Source organism: Spea bombifrons, chromosome 4 (assembly GCF_027358695.1).
Source record: "Spea bombifrons isolate aSpeBom1 chromosome 4, aSpeBom1.2.pri, whole genome shotgun sequence".
Lineage (NCBI taxonomy): Eukaryota > Metazoa > Chordata > Amphibia > Anura > Pelobatidae > Spea > Spea bombifrons.
This window is the reverse complement of record NC_071090.1, coordinates 3,874,021-3,890,390: the sequence shown is the minus strand read 5'-3', so window position 1 is coordinate 3,890,390 and position 16,370 is coordinate 3,874,021. Positions and strand designations below refer to the sequence as shown.

Below are 16,370 nucleotides of genomic sequence, written 5' to 3'. Positions count from 1 at the left end.
ATGATACAAATATATTCATTATATTTTCACCAAAAACGGGTAGAGATGCATTAAACAATTTAACGCACCCAATTATTGCGGCAGCTGATATAAAAGCAGCCTCTATAAGATTTGAGGTGGATGGGATGCTATGGATGGGCTGTACATCTGAAAAAGAAATTAAAAATATTTATAAACATATATATATACTTTTAAAGCCAACTAGGGGAGGATATTTGCTGCTGCGCTCCTCACTTCCTGAGGGTTTCCAAACAGGAAGCTGAGGAATGCCCTCACAGGATGTGCATGCGCCTATTAGCTGTTAAATGTGTCCTGTTTATCGCATGATAAATTAATTGTTAATTGACTAAAGTATCCATTACCATTCAGTATACCATTATAGCAACTATAATATTACATATATACTGTATATTTTAGAGGATGGTGGATCGTGAAAAAGTCTCCCAGCAGAAGTGGTAGAGGGTAATACAGTGAGGGTATTAAACATGCATGGGGTAGGCATACGGCTCCTGAATCTAAGACGAGACCAGCGACTGATTAAGGTTTGAGTCTTTACAGCAGGAGAAACGGGCGACCAGACGGGGACCGAATTGTAGATTTCTAATGAGCAGTTCCTGGGCTGGCCAGAAGGTGGCAGCAGAGACAAACAAAAGAGGATTCTACAGCGGAAGATAGTTTGTCTTCTGGATACAAATTCTCATTAGGTGTCCATCAGTCCTCCTTGAAAGTTATTTATTATTATTATTATTATTATTTATTATCTTTTATTTATATAGCGCCAACAATCTACACCTTCCAGGTGTGCTGAATCTGTAGAAAGGGGCCAAAATTCATGTTTATTCTTTCTTTAATTTAAATTTAATGTTACAGTTTTTGGCATAAATAAATTTGTGTTTTTAAATCTGTGCAATGGTTTGGGAGAGTGACGGGAGTAAAAAAAAGAGGCCTCTATACACCTATGAAGATATTCCATTATAAATTAGCCGTTACAAGCTGCAGTAGTCATTTTACGACATTAACATCGCCTGCGCTGGATTTCTGATCCAAAATTTGCGTTTCTTCCAAAAACAACAAAGAACATATTATTAATTTTATAAAAATATATCACGTATGATTTGGATAAAGGGGCAGATGGGCTTTAAGTGCCTTTCCATACATCGTAACGGTTAAGGGTTTTAAAATATATTGCTTTATCTTGTGTAGATTGTATGATGTCATAGATCATAAACGTTATATAAGACTGTAATATGGACAGGAGCCTGAATATCATACTGACTCGGCATAATTAGCTTCGGTGCATTTAATGATAAGAATACTTTGCTTTGGATCAGGTCAAGGTCAACTTCCACATGGTTATATAACGTATAGATGGAAACCTAGGATCTCCTGGAAGACCGGCCCCATTCGGCCCCATCTAGTCTGTCTGTTTATCCTGCTGTAAAGACTCAATCTTTATCTATCAATCATATCTATCGTCATCAATAAAATCTATAACGTGTGTGACCAGGGGAGATTTCATATCCCGATCATCTATTTGCCCTTCATCGTGACGTAGCTGATTAGTACATTATATCTGCCAGGCGTCAGCAACTGGAAGTTAATTAGTAACCAGTTTTATCAGCGTTCATTCTAGCGGTAACCTGGCAAGGGTCTAATTGTTCATATGCATGCGGGACAGAATTTGACAATCAGTCCAGTCTAGGACCCTGAAGAGAATACTATACCTCCCAACAGACCCATATTTCATAGGACAGTCCTGATTTTCATATATTGTTCCGTTGTTCTATGTAAGCTGCCCCGCTGTCCGGCTTTGGGCTGGTGGCGGAGATCTTCTGAGCTCCCCTGACCAACCCAGGGAGAAATCAATGGAGATCTGTGATGTTGGAACACAGACGTCCATTGCAGCTCCTAGTTTGCCCCCCCTGTGACGCTGCAAGGTTGCTATTTGGGTAAGACGGGTGGAGGGCAAATGAATGGCGGGGGGCAGAAAGTGATCATGTAAAGGAGACAGTCAGCTATTATATATGTTAAAGCGCTCATGATGGCGGCGTCAGCCCAGGAATCCATAGTCGTGCTAAACATTAAATACTAATAATCATACATAGCCAGGCTGGCACGATGCCCCCGCTAGTACATGCCTACTTGCCAAGAATCGCCGTGCCCGCCGCGTTAACCGTTTAGTTGATGTGGAAACACCTGAAATGCAGAAATAATAATTAAACGCCGCGCCCAATGACGCCGCAGGCGGGGGTTTGTTATAGTGTTTTATAGAGAAAAAATAAATAAAAGGTAATATAAAAATATAAAGGTAATGCTGATGTTTTGTAATAGATCTGCTTTGGTCTGGCTGAGCATGATGGGAGTGGAAGTCCTAACCCCTGGAGAATGTTTAAGCTTTGTCACTTGAGATATGTCGCCTGGATCCTCCCTTCTCTCTAATCTGCCTCGGACGCGGTATGGCGCCTATATATCCAGGTGTATAGACGGAGTCTGTCAGTCCTCCGGCAGCAAGCATGTCTCTCACTAAGGACACGCGTGTCACGCTAAACGATGGCAACGCCATGCCAATCCTTGGCTTGGGAACTTACGCCTCCTCTGATGTAAGTAGCCGTTCTATATGCCTGTTCCTGGGGGGTAATCTGCATGCACGGTAGCTCAGCTGTTGTTTTTACTTTACTGAAAGGGTGGTAGATAAGAGGAACAGCCTCCCAGCAGAAGTGGTAGAAGGCTAATACAGTGCGGGTATTAAACATGCATGGGATAGACATACGGCTCCTGAATCTAAGACGAGACCAACGACTGATTAAGCAGGAGAAACGGGCGACTAGACGGGGGCCGAATGGGGGCCGATCTGCTGGAAAATTCTATGTTTCTATTACCTGCTTCGCTATAATTTTAAGAACTCCCCAGGGGCAGAAAACAAGAGAAAGTTGAATGTAATCATTTAAACTTTTTATTTAAAACATAAATCAAATATATTTTTAATCAAATGCTAGTAAAAAAAAAGAAAGTTGTATTAATGATATTATTTCACGATGATTGGCTTTAGCTAAACTTAATTAACATTATGTTCCCAAAAAATATATATATATTATTTTATTTCAAAGGGTTAAGTCCTCCGTGTAGAATGTGTAACTAAGATAATAGATGGTATATAAATCCATTATCGCAGAGAAGGCTGGAGGACCTTCGGACCGTTTAAAGCTGTTTGAGTTGTAAAATGCTAGTGGTCTTTTCCCTTTGATGTTCGTGTTCTAGGTACACGTTCTAGGTAATCTGAAAACTGTTTCCATAAAGTCAAGAAGAAGCAGCGTACACCAAAAACCTTTTTTAACACCTTTTAGTGGACCATGCGGTGGAGTAAAATGCGGTGTAAATGGCCAAGGACCTTGGAGGTTCCTTCTTCAGATTCCGTCCTTTAGGTCCAGGCAACAAACGCCCCACCAGAGGGAATCCAGGGGAACGTTTTAGGAAGCCGATCTCCTTCTAATAAATCCTAGAACGCTGGCTAACGGGTTCTACCCCAAGCTCAAACGAACCAGCTCCTAAAAAGCTTTTGAGGACACTCACACACACACTGTTCTCCTTGCTAGGTACCTAAAAGCGTTGGAGAAGAAGCTACCAAGATAGCAATCGATCTCGGCTACCGGCACATAGATTGCGCCTACATTTATGGCAACGAAGTACAAATTGGCCGAGCCATTCGCTCGAAGATCGCAGATGGGACAGTGAAACGAGAGGACATATTCTACACGGGGAAGGTAAATGATCCATGGAACCATGTTCTTGATGGAACCTTCTCATCATGTACGTACGTACATAATATTAATGGCCCTTGGTGGCCCAATGCTGGAACATAAGACCAGCAGAATTGTCATTCTTGGTGTTGTTTATCCATTAAAGCAGAAGCTCATAGGTGCAATAAACATGGGGTCAAGGGACACCTTAATGGATGTCCTGTGGTCCTCTGTAACAATGTTTCTATGCCATGAACATTTCAAACAATGTATCTGCACATTTATCGGACTGTTTGTCTTCCGTCTCCAGCTTTGGTGCACGTTTTTCTCTCCGGAGTTAGTCCGCAAAGGACTGGAGCAATCTTTAAGTGATCTTCAGCTCGACTACCTGGACCTGTTCATAATGCACTGGCCGTTCTCCTTAAAGGTACCGACGATAATCGCATTTATTTTCATCTTCATTTTCCAGTTTGAACGTGACGATCAACTCCTGAACTCTGAGTCGATCAATTCGTTTTCAAATGGGTGGGGGGCAAATATAGGATCTGCCCCAGGGTGCCGAATGCCCTAAGTAAGCACCTGGGTCTGGGGAGGGTGTTCAGAATTACAATAATTGCCGTCCTTTTTCAGCCTTCAGGTGCAGAGCAGCCCACTGACCTCGATAAGGCTTTTGCCTACGATAACGTGGATTTTCTTTCCACCTGGGAGGTAAGGCACGCGTTTATGAAGCTTGCGTATGGATCAATTGAACCAATTAGGGTGCGTTTTGGATCTTTTTCCTGTTCGTGTTGACACGGGTAGAAGAGTCCGGGAAAATGTCCAAGTTCACAATGAAAAAAGATAACATTTTCAGACATCATGGCCTCGGAGCCTTGTTTTTTTGCAAGCAACCCCGTTCAATGGGAAAATGCAAGTATTTTGCTAAATTTTATTCCCAGTCAGCCTATCTCGTTTCCCTGTGAAGGATGCGAGTTCCTGAACCAAAAACCAAAATATTTACTTAAAGAGTTTTCAGGAGACCAAAGGAAGTCGACTTTCTATCATTTTCTAGAATTAATATTATTCATTCATTCACGTTCATTCATAGCCTGGATAAAATCTGTAGAGGAGGGAATGAGACCGAGGAATACTATGCCTTCCTGAATACAGTATTTAGATGGTTTATGACCAAAAGTATGTGGACACCTGACCATCACACCTATAGGAGTTAGTCTTATTCCAAACCCATGGACGTTAATATGCCATGTCTAAAGTCACTTTAGTATGACCCATTCATTCATAATCTTGTGCCCTTGTGTTATTATTCATTACCGCGTGCACATAATACATATATTTTGCCAAAATCCTCTGTTTGACCGGTCTTGTGAATTCTCTTTAGGCTCTGGAAGCGTGTAAAGACGCGGGTCTGGTCAAGTCCATTGGGGTGTCCAACTTCAACCGCAGGCAACTGGAACGTCTTCTCAGTAAACCGGGACTTAAATATAAGCCGGTCTGCAACCAGGTGTGTAGAAGAGCAAGAAGCCACCACAATCAATGCCATGGTTTGGGGGGGGTGGCACAAACCACATGCACATTTTAAAATAATGTTAAAAGGAAGCATGATCTGTTCATTTTTTTGGGGGGGGGGGGATTCTGTTCAATGAAGAAAGATGGAATCCAGACGCCTTCAGTGTTCCTTGGGGAATATTTTAGAATAGTCTGAAGATTCTGTTGCTTGTTCAAAACATTCATTCGCAATTCTGGCTACGTCTACGTACAAGAATGAAACAGACAAGAGCGCTAAACGCAGGTATCCTTGGAAAAATAACCGATATTTCTTTTTATCTACAGGTGGAATGCCATGTATATCTGAGTCAAAGCAAACTGCAGGCATTTTGTAAGTCCCACGATATAGTTCTGGTTGCATACAGCGTCCTGGGCTCACACAGAGATAAGAACTGGTAAGCGGGGACCAATTTCAGCTCAAATAACTATTTTCTTGAAGAATATTAAGACTTTGTTGACTCCTTGATATTGTCTTCTGCTGCCACATACAGGATCCCGCTAAGATAAGATCTCTTTGATTCCAGGGTGGATCTCAGTACTCCTGTTCTGCTTGAAGATCCAGTGCTAGCCCAAGTAGCTGCAAAGCATAACCGCTCCCCAGCAGAGGTGGCCATGCGTTTTGTTCTTCAGAAAGGGATCGTTGTATTGGCCAAGAGTTTTAGCGCAGAACGCCTCAAAAAAAACCTTGGGGTAAGGAACTCAGCATTCTATACAATTTCACAATTTCAAAAGGGCAGAAAGTGGAACTTTTTTCCTAAATCAATCGGCTCTAGAATGTCTTTGATCTTTTGGTCCTCCACGTTATATACACTATGTGGACAAAAGTATTGGGACATGTGACCATTACTCCAACAGGGACTTAATACAGAGACATTAATATGAAGTCGGTCCCCTTTTGCAGCTATAACGGCTTCCGCTCTTCTGGGAAGGATTTCCATGAGGTTTTGGGGAGTTTCTGTGGGAATTGTTGCCCGTTCATCCAGTAGAGCGTTTGTGAGGTCAGGGGCTGATGTTGGATGAGACGCCCGGCTCTCAATCTCCGTTCCGGTTCATCCCAAAGGTGTTCGATGGGGGTTGAAGTCGGGGCTCTGTGCGGCCGGCCAAGTTCTTCCACCCCAGACTCATCCAACCGTGTCTTTATGGAGTTGCTTTGAGACAGGGTTTGTTCTGACTGCCGGATTGCTGTATTCAATGTTTTTTTGTTACTGTATCAACGTGATCTCCTTTCGTTCTTAGATGTTTGACTTCGAGCTGACTCCAGAAGACATGAGCACACTTGAAGGACTTAACCAAAACTTACACTATGGACCTTTTAAAGAGTAAGTTCCCCTCCTGACTGCCCAGTGCTGGGGGGCTATACCCACCGCCAACCCTCTCCGGTGCTGGCTTGCGCAAGAGTTCCATTGGGTCTAATGAGCATACCTGGGAACTCTCCAGCTTTTGCCCGGGTGAAGGACCGCTTCTCCGGGTCACTGCGGAGAATCTCCGGGTCTAAAAAAAATCAGCCAATCGGGGTGAATAATAATCATTTCCGGTATAATGTTCTATATTTTAATTTGTATTCTTAAGTAACTTTATTTATTATCTTCCAGATTGAAGGAACACCCGGAATACCCATTCCATGATGAATACTGAAGATATTTTGTATATTTAATACACGCGACGGCACGTTCACCATTAAACGATTCTGCTGAAATAAAACATCAAAATCTGAGCATCCATGTTGTTTTTCTCACGGGCCGTAACCCCTGCTTGAATACAGGTGACTTCGTTCAGAACATCTTAGCCTACTGACAAGTCACGGTTTCCACGGTTATTAGAACTATTGAATCACCACAACAGAATCTGACGAGTTATTAAAGGGTTAATACTCAAAGAATTTTAGTGTTAAAGGATTTAGAAAGTTACCATATATGGGCATCAGCTCTCAGTTTATTGGGAAATTGGGGGAAAAAATTGATTGTTATTATGCATCGATTTATATAGCGCCACCATATTCTGCAGCGCTGTACAGTGGGTAAACAAAAGGCGGTCCAAAGAGCTGACGATCTAGAAATAACGAAATAAAAGTTAAAAGGCTGATGAATCTGTTTAATACGTTTATTGTTTACACTCAAATTACAGGATTGCAGGGGAAAAAAAATAAAAAATGTGATAAATCACAGACTTGTTGGATCCGTTTTGAATCTGGAAGCAGGAAATGCGTTCCGCTCCGTCTTCTGCTGCTGCTTTAGTACTCGTCGTGGAAAGGAAAATTCGGGTGGGTCTTAAACCTAACGATAAAAATCGCATGAAACGTTAAGAATTATAATTATAAGTCCCCTGTGTTATTACCCTAATACCCCTGATATAGCTGACTGAGGAACCCCTTACGAGGAAGGGTGGCATGATGTGGCATGGGTCAGGGGGAGATTGGGGTGAACTCGGAGCATCCGCATAGGAAGGGGATGGGATGAAATGGGGGGTATTTAGGGGCAAATGTTCAGGATATTCACCCCCTTTTTTCTACATACATGGTGCGCATGGCCACTGGCCTGCCTTATGTATAGGTCAGACAAAGAGGGCATAAGCAGCTGAGGATGGCACCCAGTCTTGGAGCCCCCCTTGGATGTATAGGAGGCCCCGCCGACAGCGGTGGGTGGTCCGGCTGACATGGTGGGACACCCGCTATTTTTGATAGGGAAGTGGGCGGGGAGTGGTGCGACGCCGCTCACGTGACCCAGCGTTTCCCCCTTTACTGACCCAGAGACCCGGAGTCTCCGCGATAAGCCTGGAGAGTTCCCGGGTACAAGATTTAAATTAAAGGACATAAATCCTGTATGTAAAAATTTTTTTGCGAATTCCGGTTCTTTTAAATAACGGAAGCTTTTCGCACCTCGTTGCCGGAATATAGCGCATGTTTCTGTTCAAGGCGTCGAGGGCTTCCATGTCTTCTGCAGTCAGGAGGAAGTCAAAGACCTAAAAAAAGGGTAGTTATGGTTAATGACGCCCCTTTTAAAAATAAAAAATGAACGACAGCGAAGAGAACACGAAGAGTTCTTCTTAGCCATAAACATTGTTGGCCCAACAGTCTCACTCATACTCCCGAATCATTGCGCCGGGAAGACGCCTCTCCATAGTGACCACATACCTATCAACCCACATGGTCCAAGGCCAACCGCAAGATGGCAGCAACCAACGTTGGGCCTTGCATTTATATATGCAGGGGTAAATGTAATAAGGGGGTGGCAATTATCACATGAGCTGTCCAGGGCCTTAGAGTGGCTTCACCTTTTTGCGTTCCAGCTGTTGTAGACTACAATTCCCATAATGCTTTGCCAGTCGGACAGGCGCTATTCTAAGCTAGCTGCTAGAGTTAAGGGGTCCGAGGTTTAAACCCAGCTCTACCAATGTAAGATGGCCGATGTTTGGGGGGTCCACGCGCATTCCCTCCGATCCAAAATCTCCCCACCTGAAAGTTTTCTTTGATCCGGACGGGATTGAAACTCTTCGCCAGGACTACCACGCCGTGCTGCAGGTGATAGCGCAGGGCTACCTGGGCAGGCGATTTCATGCGCTTTTTAGCAATGGCCTTTAACACCGGATCCTCAAGGACAAACGGGGCGTTTTGGTCAAACCTAGAACGGAGGAACCACACAATTAACACACAATAATAAAAGAAACAACTTTACATTAGATCAGAACACAACATTTGTTACATTAAACGTTTTGTAGATTGAGCAGCATTTTTTTTTTATTTTTTTTATATTTTTTTATATTTTTTTAATGGGAGGACATTTCTGTAGCCCAAAAAATAAAATATACAGTAAATAGCCAACCAGGTTGACCTGATGAATGCAGGCTCATATAATATTCCAATTAGACATATAATTAATTTATTAATTAATTATAGTTAAACTTCTAATGCCATTTTAAATGTTTTACGCAATATACAGGTGAAACTTAGGTGAGTGTAAAATAATCCGCCTGATTTGCATAGAACACCCCACCTACTTTCCAACATGCCCCTCCCATTTTCCCATAATCCCGCCTACATGCTTACCATCCCTCGTCCCTGCTGGACCCCAGTATGCCGTATCCTACGAGAACGATATCGTGAGATTGACAGAACGCCAGCAATTGTTTCTGATTCAGGTAGATGTGACATTCCACCTGTGGACAGAAAATGGACAGAAGAAAACATTTTATTATTTTTTGAAACATTTTTACATTTATTTTTTATTTTTTTTGGTAATGTGTTTAATTAAGAGATAATAAAACAGAGTACGAAGATGAATTAATTCTGGTTAAAGAAAATATTTTTTAAAATAGTTTTTAGTTCCTTCCAATATATATATATATACTTTTTTATATATATATTCATCATTCCCTTCATTCTCGCTTTTCATTCTTTTAACCAAATGGGAGGACTGACCTCATAGGAAGCGGACGGCTGGAGTCCTGAAGAGCCGGTGTAGCCAAGCGCCCACCAACTATATGACGTCATCCTCCTCATCAAAGCAGTAAATCCATAAACACACATGCGCACGCGCACACACGCGCACACACACACATGCACACACACACATGCGCACACACACACGCGCACACACACATGCACACATACACATGCACACATACACACGCGCACACACACATGCACACATACACATGCACACATACACACGCGCACACACACGCTACTACTGCTGGGTCACACGAATGGCGAGATATCTCATCTTAGATACCTGATTACAGACCGGCTTGTGCTTCAGTCCCGGCTTGTTGAGGATCAGCTCCAGCTGCCTTCGGTTGAAGTTGGAGACCCCAATGGACCTCACCAGCCCCGCGTCTTTACACTGCTCCAGAGCCTGCGCAGGATGAACAAACGTTAGCCGGGAAAAAAACAATTTTTCCCAAAATCTTCAAAACTTGGGAAGGGAACATAAAATGAATTCAGAAGAGAAGAGGTTTTTTTTCTAATGATTTAAAGGGACGCTCCAGCCGCCATAATCATTTTAACGCATATGATAACTGAGCGGTCCCTTTAAATAAAATATAAGCATATAAACTCTTTTTTTTTTTACGTATTAGCTCGCCGATTGCTAATTAATATAACTCACCTCCCACGTATCACGCAGATCGACGTTATGAAAAATAAAGTGCCCGTTTTCATCCACAGGCATCAGATCCCCACCCGGCTAAAAGCATAAAAGTTATTCAATATATATAAAAAGTTCAATCTACTGAGATCCATTAGATCTAATCTTTCAATGAAATCAATTTAAAGTTTATAGACTGATTAAAAAAAATCATTTATATTTCTACTGATAAAGACACAAAATTATTTTTTGTGGTAGAGTTCCTGGCGTTTCTGGAAAAGTGTTAATTAATGAGGATTTTATGGGAAAAAAATATATATATATATTTTTTTTTTTGTCAAATGAGATCTTTTGTGGCAAAAACTCTCGATGCAAAAAAAGATTGCATATATCAAGTAGACTTATTAAATGTATTAAATATAGGCTCAAAATAATTTAACAAGGACCCCCGAAGCCCCTCTTAACACGTTGACGCTAATTAAAACCTTTACTTATTTGCACCATAAAATAAAACTTCTTTTACTGTCTTTTTGAAGCTATATCTGATTTATTTAGGGAAAAAAGTGTGATAATAAGATATTATTTTCCCTTTTTAACATCATAAAAAGAATTTTATTTTTTACATTTAATCATAGAAAAAAAAGTAACTATTTTTGGTTTCTGTGGCTTATTTCAGGGTCTGAGAACTGTCGGCGGTCATGCGATGTCACCTGCAGGCCAAACGGCAAGTGGATGATGAAGAGGTCCATGTAGTCCATCTCAAGGTCCTTCAGAGACCTTTCTAGAGCCGGCCGAACAAGATCAGGGTTGAGGAACGTGTTCCAGAGCTGAAACGGAACGTTCAGAAACAAAAAGCCTTGAAAGGTAACAAAAAGTATGCGATATGCGAGTTTAATGTAACGCTTTACAGTAACATCTGCGGGATGCCCAAACGCTTACTGGGAACAATGCCTGGGTTGTGTGGAATATTCAACTATTTTTTTCAGGGGCTATTTAATTGTCATGTGATATAAACGCAGGTTCTGGTAGGATGTTGCCATTTTTTTTAAAGGTTCTATGCTGTGTTAAGCTTTAGAGAAGAGAATAGAATGACAGATATAGTGAGGCTTTTTTGCTTGACAGTTATGGCTTTATGTTTTAAGGGAAACCCTCCATAAATAGATAAAGAGATAAATGAATAGCGATAGAGAGCAAGATCAAGATAGAAAGATAGACAGACAGACCGGTAGGTAGATAGACAGATTGGTAGATAGATAGATAGATAGATAGATAGATAGATAGATAGATAGATAGATAGATAGATGGATAGATAGATAGATAGATAGATAGATAGATAGATAGATAGATAGATAGATAGATAGATAGATAGATAGATAGATAGATAGATAGATAGATAGATAGATAGGTAGATAGATAGAGAGATAGATAGATAGATAGATAGATAGATAGATAGATAGATAGATAGATGGATAGATAGATGGATAGATAGATAGATAGATAGATAGATAGATAGATAGATAGATAGATAGATAGATAGATAGAAGGATGGATGGATAGATGGATGGATAGATAGATAGATAGATGGATGGATGGATAGATGGATAGATGGAAGGATAGATAGATGGATAGATGGATGGATAGATAGATAGATAGATGGATGGATGGATAGATGGATGGATGGATAGATGATAGATAGATAGATAGATAGATGGATAGATGGATGGATAGATAGATAGATAGATAGATAGATAGATAGATAGATAGATAGATAGATGATGGATAGATAGATAGATGGATGGATGGATAGATAGATAGATAGATGGATGGATGGATAGATGATAGATAGATGGATAGATAGATGGATAGATAGATAGATAGATAATAGATAGATGGATATATGGATAGATAGATAGATGGATAGATAGATGGATATATGGATAGATAGATAGATGGATAGATAGATGGATATATGGATAGATGGATAGATAGATAGATAGATAGATAGATGGATATATGGATAGATGGATAGATAGATAGATAGATAGATAGATGGATATATGGATAGATGGATAGATAGATAGATAGATAGATAGATAGATAGATAGATAGATAGAGTCACGTCCTTCCCAGGCTGCGGAGCTGCATATCTCGCTCTTGTTTCTATTTCCCTGTTTTGCTTCTATCCATTCCTGGATTTCCTTTTGCTTTGTTCTGATCTCCCATTCCTTGCTTCTGCTCCGGCTCTTTGCTTCAGCTCTGTTTCCTTTATAAGTTGCGCCCCTCCCGTGTGTTCTGTTTGTCAGTCTGCAGTCTACAGGTACGTCTCAGTGCTATGTGTTTGGTTTATATGTTTGGTTTGTTTTGTATCTTTGTCAGCAGGGATTAGCGTTAGGCCCCACCGTCATTGGATTGCTTTGGCGTAGTGGTGGGCTGAGCATACTATGGCCATAAGATGTGACGGAATCTCCAATAGTTATCATACAGTCCTAGGCTTGTTTCTGTATTTATGTGTGTCAGTCTGTCCTGTATCCCCGGCAGCGGGGTGTCCTGTCCTGTATCCCCGGCAGCGGGGTGTCCTGTCCTGTATCCCCGGCAGCGGGGTGTCCTGTCCTGTATCCCCGGCAGCGGGGTGTCCTGTCCTGTATCCCCGGCAGTGGGGTGTCCTGTCTTGTTCCCTGTTGTGCCCTGTGTTATGTATATCTTGTCTGGTTATGTTTCGTGCCTGGTCTCCCTGTCCCTTGCTTGTTATGTTTCTGCTATACCCTTTGCTTAGCTTCCATACTCCCAGCCTGCAGCATCCTGCACGTGATTCCAGTGATATGTTTCATGCCTGCTCCAGGGTGCCTGCAGGATATCACTTTGATGGATGGATGGATAGATAGATAATGGACGGAGGTGTGTAGGAGGTTGGCAGATGAGTGGTTAAGCACATAGAATGTATAGAATAATTCTTTACTTTCCCGGTATAGAATATATCTTCTCTTTTCACCGTCCCGTCTGAGATCTTTGCCTTGATTGCGCGACCAACCTCTGCCTCGTTACCGTAGATAAAGGCGCAGTCGATGTGGCGATACCCAACGTCGATAGCCACCTTGGTAGCCTCTTCGGCCAAGCTCTTAGGGAACTACGAAACCAAATGATGAGTTAATATTCTAAGGAAGAGGTAAAAGCATGAATTTAGAGGGACTCCCACCAAGATTATTTCAAATGAAAATATGGACCCCGTCTGGATTGCGCAACAGTCTGAATTTTAGGAATGAGAGGGTGGTAGATAAGTGGAACAGCTTCCCAGCAGACTAGAGGGGTCGATAGCATCCAAAAATAGATTTTCCTTGATTCAAAGATAAATGACCAGCTTTAGAGCTAATTATCATCAGAACAAAAAAATTAATTATGTTAAAATGAAAGCATTTTGTGTTTCTAGGTTTTTTTTCCATAATTCATAATTTCATAACTTTACACAACCGTTTTTCACAAATTAAAAAAGGAAAAATAGAAAGCAAGTAACTTACAGGAACAATAGCAACATTATTATTATTATAATATAATAATAATATAATATAAATTATCTACTATTACTGATATTTCAAGTTACATTAAATATAGAAAATTTTGTTTTTTATAAATCCCTGTAGATGAAAAAAGGTATATCCTGCTAAATTATTTGTTGCTACTCTACAGTCTTCTCAAATCACCACCAAATAATCAAGAAAAATGCATTCTGTGTAATTAATATATATTGTAACCTAAAGCACTCTGATCTTTAAAAAAAAAAAAAAAATGAAAAAGGTTAAAAAAAACAAAATCTAATAATTTCATCTCTAGGATTGTGTTACATTCATGCCGATAATATTTAAATTGCATTTTTGTGCTAATTGTTACAAATGTATGATGTCATCATAATTATAGAAAGTTGATTTATGTAGCAAGTGGCTTCTGATCACATTCGCGGTGACCACATTTAAGATCCCCAAATTTCCTGCAATCACAGATATTTTAATGAAGGGTCAACGTTTAACGCGTATCCTAGAAAACTTCAGATTTAAAAATATTCCGCCCCTCGAGTGAAAAGAAATATTACTGATTACACAAATAACTTGTATGATACATAATTTGCATAAATGAGGACGCCTTCTATGCAAATTATAGATAACATACAACTTATTTCTTTGATTACCAGCAGTATAACGGATACTATGGAGCTTAAAACAAAGTGATGCAGCTTTTTAGAAACAAAATACTATAAGAGTTCTATATATATATTAAAAAAAGGGTTCTGGTGCAAGATTTAAAGTGGTCTTATTGCTATAGCAACCATTGGCATGGTCTGATCAGCAAGTACTTTCAATTGGTTGCTATTTTAATAACATCATTTTTCAAACTTTCCAATGAAATTACATTATATATATATATATATACTCCCGGTGTATCCAGATTGATAAGGGTTTGAAAATTGCTTTGTCAATGGAAATATTATTAATAATTATATTATTATTATTAATAATAATAAAACTAATAATAATTATCATCATCATTGTCATTATAATTTATTAGTATTATATTATTATTATTATTTTTAGTAGTAGTATTTAAATTATTATAATTTTGATTATAACATAATAATAATGATAATAACAACTATTATTATTATAATTACGGTATTATTATTGCATTATTTTATGCATTTTTTTGCATTTTTATGCATTTTTATGCATTTTTATGCATTTTTTGTTACTGTTGTTTATAAATTGCAGAAGACATCGTACTCACGTTATCAGGGGCGTAGGTACCGAAGCCGATGGCTGGAATTTTGTTTCCGTCGTTCATCACGATGAAGGATTCTGAATTTAAATCCATTTCTTGTGGTTCGGTTCCCACTCCGTGGAGTCATGGATTTGGGTGCAGACAGATATGTGCAAGGGGGGTTATTTCTATGTTTTAAAGGATCGCCCATCCCCACCTCCCTGATTAAAATTCACCAATAATTTGCTATCCTAGAATTTTAACCTCAGAACATCCCACTCCGAGGACTCCATCCCATGGAACGCGATTGTGATATTTTGGGACTTTGGAGGTCACTTCGCTTAACGAAAAGACTGAATACGTTACACGCGTTACCTTGAATGATATTGAAATTAAAAAATATATATTATTGAAATTATTTATTCAGAACTTTGCAAAATCAGCGGGGATTAAACATGCGCGGGATAGACATACGGCTCCTGAATCTAAGACGAGACCAACGAAATGGGCAGACTAAATGGGGGCCGAATGGGGCCGATCTGCCGGCAGATTCTATGTTTCTAAGGTTCTACATTTTTTACTTTCTGCAGCCAAGAAAATATGAAATATTCTAATATTGAACTTTAAAACCCGGAAATAACTTGCTCTGTGTCACTGCTGTAGAATAACAGAGCGATTGGAGGCGTCATGGTCCTAGGGAGAGGAGAGGGAACATGGAGATCTTAGTTCTTGTTGGCAAATCTTTCTTCTCCTCCTCCATGCACCTCGAGACTCGGGATGGTGAGTTATGACTCGGGATGGTGAGTTATGACTCGGGATGGTGAGTTATGATCGTACCAGGGAACTGTCTGAGTTTGAACCAGAGATTCCCTGCCTTCCTGGGTCAGATCTATCCCTTGAACTTAATGGCTAGCATACATATAGCTCAAAAGTTTTATTTTTTTCATTTAAAAAAAAAAAAAATGAATTCATGAAATGTTCTAATATGTTGATGATTTCCACCAAAATAGCTTCATAGAGATGATTATAAAAATCAGACCTCTGTAGAGAAGTGAAGATCCAGACGACGTCTCTCTTATGTCTGATATTATGAGACGAGTCAAGAGATGGACAAACTCCAACAGTGGACAACGGAGGACCTACTTTTGGGTTTTATTTGGAAGAAGAACCCATAGAATTTGCAGGAAATTGGGAAATGTTTTTCTGGAAATTAACACAAATCTGGAGCTTTTCCCCGATGGCATCAGGGCCATTTAAGGCCTCC

At 40.2% G+C, this 16,370-nt stretch overlaps 2 protein-coding genes across 2 annotated transcripts; one reads left to right on the top strand and one right to left on the bottom strand.

Annotated features, from left to right (window-relative positions):
• The first annotated feature begins 2,450 nt into the window (after positions 1–2,450).
• On the top strand, positions 2,451–7,444 carry LOC128492865 (rho crystallin-like). The gene is made up of 9 exons (XM_053465582.1): positions 2,451–2,600; positions 3,594–3,761; positions 4,048–4,164; positions 4,368–4,445; positions 5,116–5,238; positions 5,568–5,677; positions 5,807–5,972; positions 6,519–6,601; positions 6,875–7,444. Exons 1-9 carry the CDS (start codon positions 2,514–2,516, stop codon positions 6,915–6,917), a joined length of 975 nt encoding a protein of 324 aa, XP_053321557.1. The 5' UTR covers positions 2,451–2,513; the 3' UTR covers positions 6,918–7,444.
• Positions 7,377–15,227, bottom strand: LOC128492866 (aldo-keto reductase family 1 member C15-like). The gene is made up of 9 exons (XM_053465584.1): positions 15,134–15,227; positions 13,320–13,487; positions 11,074–11,190; positions 10,385–10,462; positions 10,010–10,132; positions 9,325–9,434; positions 8,734–8,899; positions 8,158–8,240; positions 7,377–7,555 (listed from the first exon to the last, which is right to left on the bottom strand). Exons 1-9 carry the CDS (start codon positions 15,218–15,220, stop codon positions 7,513–7,515), a joined length of 975 nt encoding a protein of 324 aa, XP_053321559.1. The 5' UTR covers positions 15,221–15,227; the 3' UTR covers positions 7,377–7,512.
• Between the last annotated feature and the right edge of the window lie 1,143 nt (positions 15,228–16,370).